The sequence below is a fragment of the Balaenoptera acutorostrata genome, chromosome 20, assembly GCF_949987535.1.
Source record: "Balaenoptera acutorostrata chromosome 20, mBalAcu1.1, whole genome shotgun sequence".
NCBI classification, from domain to species: domain Eukaryota; kingdom Metazoa; phylum Chordata; class Mammalia; order Artiodactyla; family Balaenopteridae; genus Balaenoptera; species Balaenoptera acutorostrata.
Window position 1 is genome coordinate 48,001,832 of NC_080083.1, and position 14,360 is coordinate 48,016,191.

The following is a 14,360-nucleotide window of genomic DNA, read 5'->3' on the forward strand; positions in this document are numbered from 1 at the left end:
TTTAATTTTTAAAAAATGTGACATTTCTGGGACTCCCCTGGTGGCACAGTGGTTAAGAATCCGCCTGCCAATGCAGGGGACACAGGTTTGTGCCCTGGTCGGGGAAGATCCCACATGCCGTGGAGCAACTAAGCCCGTGCGCCACAACTACTGAGCCTGCGCTCTAGAGCCCGCGAGCCACAACTACTGAGCCTGCATGCCACAACTACTGAAGCCCGTGCACCTAGAGCCCATGCTCTGCAACGAGAAGCCACCGCAATGAGAAGCCCACGCACCGCAATGAAGAGTAGCCCCCGCTCACTGCAACTAGAGAAAGCCCGTGCGCAGCAACGAAGGTCCAACACAGCCAAAAATAAATAAATTAAATAAATCAAATCAAAAAAAAAAGTGACATTTCAATACAACATGGAAAAGATAGATTGTTCAATAAACAGTGTACTAGGTAGCCATCTGAGAAAAAAAATTGAGATGCATAACTTACACCTTCCACAAATTCCAAATGGATCAAAGATATATAGGTAAAAGGAAAAAATGGAAAGAGGAAGAGAATAAAAGAAATCTTTAAAATACTGAAACTCTGGGAAGGCCTTCCTAACAATGACACAAAAGTAATTTTTAACAGAAAGATATTAATTCAAGTACTTCAAGATCAAAAATCCCTACATGGCCAAAAAAGTCACATTTGCAACACATAACACAAAGAGCTAACTTCTCTAATACATCAAAGAGCTTCAAATTGATTAGAAAAAACTAACCTATATAAAAATGAGCAAAGGATATGAACAGTTTTCAGAAACATGAAAAGATATTCAATCTCACTCTTCATAAAAGACCCAACTTAAACCTACCCTGAGATATTATCTTTCCATATTAGATTGCCCAAGACCAAGAAGCTGAAAAACATATGGGGCACTCCTAAATTGTAGATACGAGTTTAAATTGATTCAACCTCTACAGAGGAAATTTGGTAATATTTACCAAAATGACAGACCTCGTTCCTTTTGACTATAGGGGAGGTACAATTTCTCCTCTACCCTCTTAAGGTTTTTGGTAGGGCCTGAGAATTAAATTGACATAAGACAGTTAAAATGGAGAAAAGCAAACACATTTTATTAAATTTTACATGTACCTGGGAGAATGAAGACCCAAAGAAGCAATTAGAATTGAACACTTATGTACTGAAATGGACAGAGTAGTAAATTGTGAAAAAGTGTCCAGACAAAGAGGCTTGAGCTAGGGTAGTTAAGTGAGTGAAGAAGTGAATAGGAAGATAAGGGTTAGTTTAATAAGGTATGTTAAGAGTAACTGCATAAGAATAAATTACTTTTCTAAAATCATTAAAAATTCCCTGGCAGTCCAGTGGTTAGGACTCCATGCTCTCACTGCTGAGGGTCTGGGTTCAATCCCTGGTTGGGGGACTAATATCCCACATCCCACAAGCTGCACAGTGTGGCCAAAAAATAAATAAGAATGTAAAAAATCATAACAGAATAAAATAAAAAACAAAATTTGTACAGGTTTCTCTTTGCCTTGACTCCTTGTCCCTAATGATATGAATGTTACTTTCCTCCTGGTATAGGGAGGACATCTTCCATATGGGGGGTTTATCTCCTGTATTTAGGGGAAAAAAAGGAGAACTCAGTGTACCCTTCTTACACCTGCTGTTCTTCAAGTGCCTTTAGCTCAAAATAATCCTTATGCCAAAGTGGCATATTTGGGGGTGGCATATTCTGTCACCTTCATGACCTGGCAATTCCACTCCTGGGACACCACCTAAGATACACAGATATCCTTGCACAAATTCCAAATGCCACCCATAAAAGGGTAATTCATTACAGGGTCATTTCTGCTAGCAAAAGATTGGTGGGGGGTGGGGGGGAGACTAAATAACCATTAATAGGGACTAGTTAAGTTAGGCTCCAAACACACAATGAAATGTTCTGCAGCCATGTTAATGACTAAGAAACTCTTTGTGCAATGATGTGAAAGATCTCCAAATGGAAAAAGCAAGATACAAGGCAGTATGAATAGTACACAACTATTTGTGTAAAAGGAAGAAAAGTCAATATGAAATATGGACATTTTTTTCTTGTAAAATGGCCTGGAAGGAAACACAAGAAATTATGACATTGGTTGCCTGTAGAAAGGGAAACTAGGGGGTTGGGAGAGAAAAGTGCCAGGGAGATGGCAGTGTATACTCACCATACTTTCAGAATTTTGAACCATGTGCATGTTTTACCCTCTAATAAAAACTGAAATAAAAAGGAAGTACTGGTTTGAAGAGTATTAGACAGTAAGAACTAAAATAGTACACCATGGTAACATGGAAGATGAGGAGGGCAGTGCTCAGAATTAAAACTTTCTAAATTCCTTTTACTGTTTGGGGAGAGGCTTATGATATTGATTAAATCTATAATTTGTTACATTAATTTTAAGTATTAAAAATGTGAAGACAATCACTAAAACTAAAATGAATAATTGCCAAAACGGTAGAGGAAGAAAAAAATAAGAAAAAAGAGAGAATATGAGAAATAGAAAGTGCAAAACAAAATAGGCAGAAAAATCCAAATATATCAGTAATCACAATAAAAGATTAAACACACCAGTTTAAAAAAATAAAGAGGAAGGAAGGAAGGATCATTTTCAAGTTAAAAAAAAAATTCTGATTTTTAAAAAAATAATTTTAAGATATATATTCTTTAAGGGAGACACACCTAAATTATTACACAGAAACTTTAAAGGGACAGAAGAAGATATATCAGGCAAATACAAATCAAAATAAGTTGTTATCCGTACATTAGTGTGGGGAAAAGAAAATTTAAGGAAAATATAGCTAAACATAAAGATGCTATTTAATGATTTTTAAAAATCATCAGGAAAATCTTAACAATAAAAGAAACAAACAAATAAAACAGACACAGATTCACATAGAACAAACTAGTGGTTACCAGAGGGGAGAAGGATGAGGACAGGGGCAAAATAGGTGAAGGGGATTAAGAGGAACAAACTACCAGATATAAAATAAATAAGTTACAAGGATGTAATGTACAATACAGGGAATATAGTTGATATTTTATAATAACTTTGTATGGAGTGTAATCTATTAAAATATTGAATTACTGTTTGTAAACTTGAAACATATAATATTGTAAGTCAACTATACTTCAATTAAAAAATTTTTTAATAAAATAAAAATACATATTTTTAAATTTTTCAACTTTTTTATTTATTTATTTATTTTGGCTGCACCATGCAGCATGCGGGATCTTATCTCCCCAACCAGGGATCGAACCTATGTCCCCTGCAGTGGAAGCATGGATTCTTAACCACTGGACTACCAGGGGAGTCCCTTTTCTTTTTGGAAAAAAAATTTTAAATCATGAGGACGATATAACTATTCTGAATCTGTACACACTAGCAAATTAACAGATAAGGTGATAATTAACAGAATAATAAAGATTGGCTTTAGACTTTTTAAGGCATTATACATGGTAAAAATAAATACTAAATGAATAAGCAAATCCATAAGTACAGTGGGAGATTTTTATGCATCTGCAGAAACTGATAATGCAAAGGAGCGGTTGGGGGGATCAAATCCTCTTACAAAAATTTAAGTTTAACAGAAACATGAAACTATAGCTTGATGTAGAATCAGAGTCTAGAAAAAGTTGTTTCAGGACATAAGAGATGAGCACAATTTGTAGCCAGGAGGAAGAACCCTTAGAACTCCGGTTCTCAATCTTGGCTGCAAAACAGAACCACCAGGGAGAGCTTTTAAAATCCTGGTGCCCAGGCCACAACCCTGTCCAGTTAAATCAGATCTCTGGGAACGGGGCCCAGGCCTCAGTATTTTTTAAAGTTCCAACATGCAGCCAAAGCTGAAAACCACTGCTCAAAGAGAAGAGAAACTGAAGATGTTTGAAGATGTAGGAGAGGGGCAAGACAGGCTACATAACTTGCTAGGCCCAGTGCAAAATGAAAATGTAGTGCCCCTTGTCCAGAAATAATTAAGAATTTAAAGACAGCAACAGAGACTTCCCTGGTGGTCCAGTGTCTAAGACTCCACGCTCCCAATGCAGGGGGCCCAGGTTCAATCCCTGGTCAGGGAACTAGATCCCACATGCCGCAACTAAGAGTCCGCATGCTGCAAATAAAGATCCCGCATGCCACAACTAAGACCCAGTGCAGCCAAATAAATAAATAAATATTTTTTTAAAAAAATAAAGACAGCAACGATAAAACATTAAACCAAAAAACAAAACAAAACGAAACAAAACAAAAAACATTAAACCAAACTTAGGGCCCTTCTAAGTACAAGGTCCTGTGTAACTGTACAGATCACACACCCATGAAGCCAGCCCTGGAAAGAGGAAAATTGAAGGGATAAGGTACAGGAGGAGACCTTGGAAATTAAGAAAAACTCTCAGATATAAGAGGGAAGGAGGAAAAAAAAAATGGTTTAAAGGATGGAGAAATAATAAGGTGGAAAGAAGAGCTGAAAGAATTCATATTAGGGGAATTCTCTGGGGGTCCAGTAGTTAGGACGCTGCGCTTTCAACTGCGGAGGGCCTGTGTTCCACCCCTGGTCAGGGAACTAAGATCCCACAAGACGGCGCAGCGCAGCTAAGGGAGTTTGAAGGTCTGGTTTTCCAGCAGCCACTATGAGGACTGTAAGAGAGTTTACAGCAAATGAAGAAAAGTAATGTCAAGCAGTACTGAGGGCCTGGATGGGTACTGGGTCATACGCATTTTCAAAGAAAGCAATCTGCATATTTACATGATTTCCACCAACATTGTTCAGTAACCCAGGAACAGGAAAAAAAACAGATGGCTGGTTCCCTGTGAGAATTTTGGGAGTAGTATAGGTTGTACTCTGTGGAGGGCACATTCATTTTTAGTGCTTTGGAAGTTTGGGTGAGGATGGAGTTGACTCCTCTCTACCCTCCACATCCATCCCAAACATAAACCATCCTGTGGTCTATACTCCTCTTATGAGTAAGCTTCACTATTAAGAAAGAGAGTTTGCTAGATGCCCATTTACACATGGCACTATACCAGGTACCCCAAAACAACTGACAAGTGCTGTAGAAATAACCTTGTAAATCATATACACACCCTTTCATAATACAATACGCTTCCGTGTATTTTTGTCTTTCTTATATAATTCAACTAAAATATATTACTAACCTTCCTTTTTAAATGTTCATAAAGGCAGCAAATACAAAGCCTATCGACCCTACCTCAGGCTTCCCAACTGACATCCTCGCCATTGACCAAATACTCAAGAGAAAGCAGAATTGGACAGTGGCTGATGCAGCTGCTATTAAACAGCACGTGAGTATTCACTTGTTGAACACCTTCAGAGAAACCATTGACAACTATGTCTTTAAAATAAGACCAGACCATTTCTTATTTTCATCCATTGTAATGATATTTCTTGCTCTATAATCAAATGCATTCAAATGTTAACTGTTATAATTCATCCTGCTAATCACCTATGGAGTCATACCCAGCATCATTTCTGGGACATTCATTTGTTTCGTGCTAGAAATAGCAACTAATTAAGGTAGTAAACCAACGGTCACAGTGAGTGGTGTAATCAGGGAATTGTGATGAGTGAATTGTGATGAGTTGCATCTTTATTATGGCAACTAAAAGAATAATTGTAATAATAGTAGTTTAAGTATGCTTCCTAGGTGTCAGGCACTGTGCTCTATAAGTACTCTACAAGTGCTCTACCAGTACTAATTCATTTACTTATCACAACAAATCTTTGAGGTAGGCACTGTTACTCCTTGTCATTTTACACATATGCACAGAGAGGTTAAGTGACTTGCCCAAAGGCACATAGCTAGGAAGTAATAGGGCCAGAATTATAAGCATGGGTAGCTTGGCTTCAGAATCCACAACTGTGGATTAACCACAACTGTGTGCCACCTGTCTACTTTTGTGCCCTGACTTGTTAGCAACTTTTGTCCTCTAGAGACAGACTGGGGTGTATTTATTTTATGCCACCTCCCTTCTGCATTTGACACTAATGATCAGGCTCTCCTAGACACTTGCTACTTCCTTAACATTTACAATACTGCATCTTTAATTCTCCTTGTAGCTCTGTGTCCTTTCCTCTCCTCTTTCCTGAAGGTTCATCCCTTAGGTCTTTTTTTTTTTGAACTATAGTTGATTTACAGTGTTTCAGGTGTACAGCAAAGTGATTCAGTTATACATACACATATAAATATATTCTTTTTCAGATTCTTTTCCATTTCCCTGTGCTGTAAAGTAGGTCCTTGTTGTTTATTTTATATGTAGTAGCATGTATCTGTTAATCCCAAATTCCTAACTTATCCCTCCCCCCTTTCCTCTTTCAAACTTTGGTAACCATAGTTTGTTTTCTATGTCTGTGAGTCTATTCCTATTCTGTAAATAAGTTCATTTGTATCTTTTTTTAGATTCCACATATAAGTGATATCATATGATATTTGTCTTTCTCTGCCTGACTTACTTCACTCAGTATGATAATCTCTAGGTCCATCCATGTTGCTGCAAATGGCATTATTTCATTCTTTTTCATGGTTGATTAGTATCCCATTATATATATATAAACCACATCTTCTTTATCCATTCATCTGTCGATGGACATTTAGGTTCCTTAAGTCTTTGTTCTTGGCTGTGTTGGGTCTTCATTGCTGCACGCAGGCTTTCTCTAGCTGCGGTGAGCGGGGGCTACTCTTCGTTGCGGTGCATGGGCTTCTCATTGTGGTAGCTCCTCTTGTTGCGGAGCACGGGCTCTAGGCGCACGGGCTTCAGTAGTTGTGGCTCACTGGCTTAGTTGCTCCGCGGCATGTGGGATCTTCCTGGACCAGGGCTCGAACCTGTGTCCCCTGCATTGGCAGGTGGATTCTCAACCACTGGGCCACCAGGGATGTCCCTCCTTAAGTCCTGATGGTTCCTAGTTTTCTAGTCTCATCCTACTGCTCTTCTTATTATATACATTCATTTGTTCAGTAAATATTTATCCAGTGTTAACAAGTTCTGAGATTGTGAGATACCACAGAATAAAAAACACAGTTCCTACCCTCAATGAGCTAGCAGTAAGGTGGGAGACATGGAGAAGGAAAGGAGCAGTAATAATACATTGGGATAAATGGAACTACAGGAGGTCAGTACAGCATGCCACAAGAATGCAAAGGAGTGGACTCCCAACCTCTGTCTCATCATGGCATAAATTCACACTGGCGTAAATGGAGGTCGCTTATAGCCAAAGGGCTCCAGCCCTCAGGTGCTAGCTGCCTCAAGGGCTAGGAAACTTGAGAAGACCAATAATTTGGCATCCCTATAACCCAGTCGCAACAGAACATTGGGGATCTCTGCATTAAGAAAAGGAACAGCTAGGGTGAGTATTCTTTGAGCTATCTCAATCTACCCTCCTTGTTTCAGCTGCCACCTATTTACCTGATAACTCTTAACTGTCACTAGCCTAGACTTGTTTCCAGTACTTCTTCCTCATCTCACTGATTGCCTGATGAACATCTCTACCCTGCTGTCTCACCACATATCAAACTGGACATGTCCAAAACCGAATTCATCATCTTCTATATCAAACTGGCTCTTTCTTGAGGATTCCATATCTCAGTTGTTGATACTACCATCTACCCAGGCACTGAAACTAGAAGGCCAGGAGCCATCCTTAATTTATACTTTTTCCTCACTCCTCACATCCACCAATCACCAAATCTGGCTACTCTCATTCTCCCAAAGATTTTTCACATCTGTCCCCTTTATTCCATCCTGTTACTACTGCCTCAACTGACGTCCTCATTAGGCTTTACCTGGCCAACAACCTCCAACGGTTATCCCTTCCTCGGAGCACCACCCATTCTCCACACAGCTGCTGTGAGGAATGAATCCAAAGATCCAGCCTGTCACTGTCCTGCTTGAGAAATGAATGTTTCCCTCTCAGAGATGCCAGGGTTTTTCAACTATATTTTTCTCTCCGTACAACTGAGGGATTTATCTCACTTCCAACAGAAAAGTGTCTCACTACAGCATGATTTTCACTGATGAAAGGGCTCTCCCCAACCTCACTGAGAACAAGTCTCAGGGCCTGATTACAGCAACAACACCTGGCCTGCCTCTCCTCAAATTTGACACTTTAGCAATACCAAAGTGCCTGGACTCCCCCTACCAGCTCCAGGATGCATTGCCTTTGAGCCGTTGTTGATGCTGTTCCCTCTCCCTGGAACACCTTCCCATCACCACCCAGTCCCTTGATTTAATCAAATCCTTGAGGACCTACTCAGCTCAGCATCTTCTCCCTCCCTGCCCTCGGCTGGACTGAGTGCCATCCTTGGCACTCCTATTATATCCAGAGCCTATCTCCATCCCACATTTCCTCCTGTTTTAGTCTACTGTGTTTTTAAATTCTTATAAAATTTCTTAAAATCTCATTATTCCCAAGTAATACATTTTCATTGTCCATCAACTCCTAACTCACATGTCCTCAAGAGGCACTACCCAATATATAAATTCAGTGACTTTCAAGTAACCTGGGAACATAACTCTTGGGATATCTAGAATTGTGGTCCACAAACCAAAGACATTTTAAGGTAACTACTGTAAACTTCTGCTCTCTCACTGCAGGTAAAGAGAGCTACAGATACCTATAACTTGGGAATTGCCCTTGAGCACCGGAAACAAATGCTAAACCTCTGGCGGAAGATTCGAGGGGATTTGATTGGGATAGACAGTAAAAATGAGTCCTTTTATGACACCTTTTCTACTTATACATGGTCCTGGAATGTCTGCCAAGAATTACTTTCCCCAAAGGACTTAAGGTTATATGATGCCTATGTGAATAGAAATTCCTTCCACAACTCTGCATTCTCTTCCTCTTCGGATATTAGTGAGTGTGACACAGGAAGAAAAAGAAAACGGAAAGGGTTCAAAGGGTTTCGACAATGAAATTTCTACATTTTCTAAACAGCTCATTGCAAACTACTTTTTCATAGATATCAAAATTATTCTTGCTTTTGTCTAATACATTCTTAGCAGCTGGAAATGTTGACATCTTTTGAACTCTGACCAGTAAAAAAGTTTAAGTCATAGTATGGTTTCCCTTTCCTAATTCTTGCTAGTAGATAGATGCCTTGCGGTTATTTCCCTAGCAACCAGCTGCACTGCGCTGCCCCTACCTGGTTCAAAACTGCCTGGGCCTCAGCAGGAAGGAGAAAAGCACAGCTGGCACTTACCTCAGCACAGGCCTGCCCTTCTGACCTCCTAACAGCCCTCTCAGCAATAAGCATCTGAGTTTATGTGACTTAAGTGGCATTAGTTTTTTTATCGTTTGTGAAAGAAGCCAGAGGCAGCAGATAACAATGACCCTTCAGTTTCAGGGAATAATTTCGCAATCCCCCAAGGAACCTTGATTAGATTTGGGTTTTCTAAGCCTCCTTAGCCACACACTTTCAGACTGATCTCTTGGATTACCCTGAAGAATAACTGATTTCACTCCCTCTTTACTGTTAAGGTCCAGGGAGTAACAGTTTTGTAGTAGTTGTGATTAAAGATGGATTTTGGTTGGAAAGAATATTCTTTTCAAGTTTTATCACTCAAAAAAAAGGTTCCAGACCAGACTTCTGGCCATTGCTAAACAAAAGTAGTGTTCTTTTTGATCAGTGCTATGTATGCCTGGAGAAAAATTCCCAGAATGAAGGATAGCTAGATAGGAATTTTATAAACAAGAAAACCAGCCGTCCCACTCCTAGGTATTTACCAAAAAAAAATTTTTTTAAAGGTGGCCTCATCCATTATACTTGTTGTTGTTCTTTAATGCATTTAATAAAGGAGCACATCATGTATAACTGTATTACAAGTTTGAGGGGTTGCAATTTTTTATTGTGGAAAAATATAAATAATATAAAATTTATTATTTTATCATATTTAAGTGTATATCATCCATTACTTTTTTTTTCCTTTTAGAAAAAGGAAAATACATGTTCCATATTGATGGAGACAGTGGCTTATAATGTAAAATTATAACATGCCAGGAAGAAACAAGATAGTGAAGGATCCCAAAACTGTTTAATGAAATAACCTTGAAGTAATTTTGTGTTACCTTGAAAATTCAAAACTAAGTATATTTGCCAGTCTTTATAATGTTATGTTTGGGACAAAAATAGATAACATTATAGATAAGTGACTACGTTTTCTAAATAAATGACAAAATTTATGGTTTGACAAGAGATTTTTTTTTTTTTTTGGTATGCCTGTGAGTATAACAGGCAACCTAAGAGATTTAACTTGGATGCCAAAATATTTGAATTCCTGGAATATTTCCTTGGATCAATGTGATAGCAGGACAGAATATTTTTAAGTAGATCTGTCTTGGAGAATTTTAAATGTGCAGTAATACATTCTATTAAATTATCACACTGTTGATGACAGCATAACTTGCCCTCTCTCTGATGGAATACAGTATAGCAACAGGTACTTAGTCATTTATTCACCAATTATTTCCTGAGTTGCAAACTGTGTGGTGGACCCTGTTCTCAGACCTGGATATCTAACAGTGAGCAAACAGACAAAATGCTCTGACCTCCCAGAGCTTAGTAACAGAGCTAATTATAACCATTCACTCAGCACTTCCACTTCTAGAAATTAATCCTAAAGAAATAATCATGAGGGTGGGAGGGAGGGAGACGCAAGAGGGAAGAGATATGGGGACATATGTATATGTATAACTGATTCACTTTGTTATAAAGCAGAAACTAACACACCATTGTAAAGCAATTATACTCCAATAAAGATGTTTAAAAAAAAAAGAAAGCATTATGAATGTACAAAATGATTTAGTTATAAGGATTTTTCTCATGGTGAATTTTTAATAGTAAGAAACTTAAAGTAGCCTAATTGCCCAATACATTATGATACAGCTATACAAAACAATACGAGGGTCATTAAAATTATGTTGTAAAAGCATATTTCAGGGCTTCCCTGGTGGCGCAGTGGTTAAGAATCTGCCTGCCAATGCAGGGGACACAGGTTCGAGCCCTGGTGCAGGAAGAATCCCACATGCCGCGGAGCAACTAAGCCCATGCGCCACAACTACTGAGCCTGCACTCTAGAGCCCACGAGCCACAACTACTGAGCCCATAGTTGTGCTGCAACTACTGAAGCCCGCACTCCTAGAGCCCGTGTTCTGCAACAAGACACTCTGATGAGAAGCCCTCGCACTGCAATGAAGAGTAGCCCCTGCTCTCCACAACTAGAGAAAGCCCATACGCAGCAACGAAGACCCAATGCAGCCAAAAATAAAAAATAAATTAATTAAATAATTTTTTTTAAAAAAGCATATTTCAAACAAAAGAATAATATTCACAATTACAAGGCAGACTACAACTGCTAAAAGGCATGAGAGAACGTTATGGGGTTGTTCTAAAACTTAACTATGATGGTGGTTGCACAAATACAGATTTTTATGAAAACCCATCAAACTGTCCATTTTATTTTTTTTTATTTTTATTTTTTTTAAAGATTTATTTTTTTATTGATTAATTGATTGATTGATTGATTGCTATGTTGGGTCTTCGTTTCTGTGCTAGGGCCTTCTCTAGTTGTGGCAAGCGGGGGCCACTCCTCATCACGGTGCGCGGGCCTCTCACCATCGCGGCCCCTCCTGTTGCGGAGCACAGCTCCAGACGCGCAGGCTCAGTAATTGTGGCTCACGGGCCCAGCCGCTCCGCGGCATGTGGGATCCTCCCAGACCAGGGCTCGAACCCGCGTCCCCTGCACTAGCAGGCAGACTCCCAACCACTGCGCCACCAGGGAAGCCCAAACTGTCCATTTTAAATGGATGAATTTAATTGTATGTAAATTATACTTCAATGAAACTGTAAAAAAAGAAGGGCACAAAGCAGTTTGTTCTGAAATTGTTTAACTTAAAAATAATTTCTATAAATAAATTAGAAAAAAACACTGGAAGGATATAAACCAAAGTGTCTAATGGATTAAATTAAAGGTGGGATGGGATATTTTTTTTTTGTCGTATCTATATCTTCTAAATGTTCTACAATAAACATATATGTATTTTGCAATAAGGAAAAAACCACAAAAGCTGCTTTAAAATTAACGTTGTTAAACCAGCTTATTCAATATCTAGGGCTGCTACGAAGGCTGTCCAGGTTCTATGAAACTGTTAAGGAGAGCAAATTAGGACACTAGGATACCTTCACCAGTCCTTCAGTTCCAGAGCACATGCTTACACAGCCCAGAACTTCCACTGACTGGAATTGAAAGAAAGCCTGAAACAATTAACTACCCCTGTCTAGGGTTAACACTCAAAGCAATAATCCAGACTGAGAGTTCTTAACCTTTCCATGCTTTGAACCCATGCCACCCACTGAGCTGGAAGAGTTCTCAACACTCACCAGCAGAGGGACCCTTAGCTCCTCTGAAAGGGTAGTGCTTGCTGACACTACAGTCCAGTTGATACCACAGAGGACTCACAGACATGTCTTCCAAATTCCTTACGAAATATTATTTTAGGTGCTTCAAAAGATGGAGAAAAGGGACTTCCCTGGTGGCGCAGTGAATAAGACTCCATGCTCCCAATGCAGGGGTCCTGGTTGGATCCCTGGTCAGGGAACTAGGTACCACATGCATGCCGAAACTAAGAGCTCGCATGCCACAACTAAGACCCGGTGCGACTAAATAAATAAATAAATAAATAAATATTAAAAAAAAAAAAAAAAAAAAGATGGAGAAAAATGAGTTGTACAGGTCAACCAAAGATAATTGTATAAAAGTTAAGTTCAGGGGCTTCTCTGGTGGCGCAGTGGTTGAGAATCTGCCTGCCAATGCAGGGGACACGGGTTCGAGCCCTGGTCTGGGAGGATCCCACATGCCGCAGAGCAGCTGGGCCCATGAGCCACAATTACTGAGCCTGCGCGTCTGGAGCCTGTGCTCCGCAACAAGAGAGGCCGCGATAGTGAGAGGCCCGTGCACCGCGATGAAGAATGGCCTCTGCTTGCCACAACTAGAGAAAGCCCTCGCACAGAAATGAAGACCCAACACAGCCATAAATAAATAAATAAATAAATAAATTTTTTTTAAAAAGTTAAGTTTAGGATACTCTATCACATTTTATTAAAAGGCCCAAGTTGCTTGACACTTTAAATGGCTCTGATTATTGAAACTAATATAGCAAGTAACTTCAAGTGAAGACAGAGAGTGAGCTATCTGCAAGAAGATACGCAGTGGGACTGTTGATTGGGACCACAAACAGCTTTCGGTGTGGGGAGAAAAAAAGCCTGTAGATGAGGGAACAAGATGTCAAAAATAAATATAAACCAACCACCTTATCTGCAAACAGCAGGCCTTGAGAAAAGATAAAAATCCTTGTACTGTTTTTTGGAAAGGAGCTTTTGTTCAAAATGTTTCAGAAGACCTTGAGAATGGCAAAAGTATTTTGTCTTCAAATAAAGTAGTACAAGTTCTTTACTATCTTATCTTTTTGATTCACTCCTGCATTTTTCTTTGTGATTACAGAGCGTTTAGAGCTTGTTCCCATTTCTTTGGTGGGAAAGGTATAGAATCTTTCATTGCTCCCCTTGGTTTTGCCTATGGAAAGACTAAGCAGTGGAGTTAAACTATCACTGGTTACCAGTATGCTAAACCTAGTACTACATTACTTAAATAACTAACTCTTCCCTTCTCTTCTTACAAATGGTAGTCATCACTCTTCTCCTGGAAGTCTTCTCAATTAACCTTACCTTATGTTGACAGCACACTTTCTTCTTTTGAGAATCAGTTTGTAGTAATTATCAAAATAGAAATGTAAGGCTGAAAATGCATTAATATAACTACATATGTGTATGTATTACAATTTATGTATTACAATTCTGATTGTGCAAATAAGCTCTCATATGGATAATCCAAAAAGGTAGTTATAAAATATTTTTAAACTTGTCCTTGGATATTCGATTTCATTTGACGAATAAACCTCGTGTTCTCAGAATTCACTTCATACCCTCCCCCAGAAAAATATATATATAGTCCCACACTATTATATATATACTTTTTTAATATACATGTATACACATTTTTTTTTCCTTTTTCACACTATGATAATCTGACTATAGAAGCTGGAAAACTGCCCTATTTCGTCACCCTGCTTGCTACCTTCCTCAGTTATCTTGGTCATTAGCTCTACAGTGGAACTAGGTACCCTTAATTCTTAAAGTGATTCTAGATTTTTCCAGCCTTACAACTTAAGGGAAACTAGGGACCCTGTTAGAGGATCCCAGCATTGAAAAGAGGCTCAAGTAGAACGTCTCCCACTTTTTCGCCGGCCTCTTCAGGGA

The 14,360-nt window shown here is 39.0% G+C and overlaps 1 protein-coding gene across 2 annotated transcripts in view; it reads left to right on the top strand.

Annotated features, from left to right (window-relative positions):
- Window positions 1-10,647, top strand: part of EFCAB3 (EF-hand calcium binding domain 3) — a 44,340-nt gene extending 33,693 nt beyond the window's left edge. For both annotated transcript variants that reach the window (XM_007175804.2, XM_057536950.1), the window contains exons 9-10: window positions 5,212-5,334; window positions 8,641-10,647. In XM_007175804.2, the coding sequence (XP_007175866.1) occupies window positions 5,212-5,334; window positions 8,641-8,961 (444 nt within the window). In that variant the 3' untranslated portion in view covers window positions 8,962-10,647. The remainder of the gene's footprint in view (window positions 1-5,211; window positions 5,335-8,640) is intronic.
- Window positions 10,648-14,360: the final 3,713 nt, after the last annotated feature.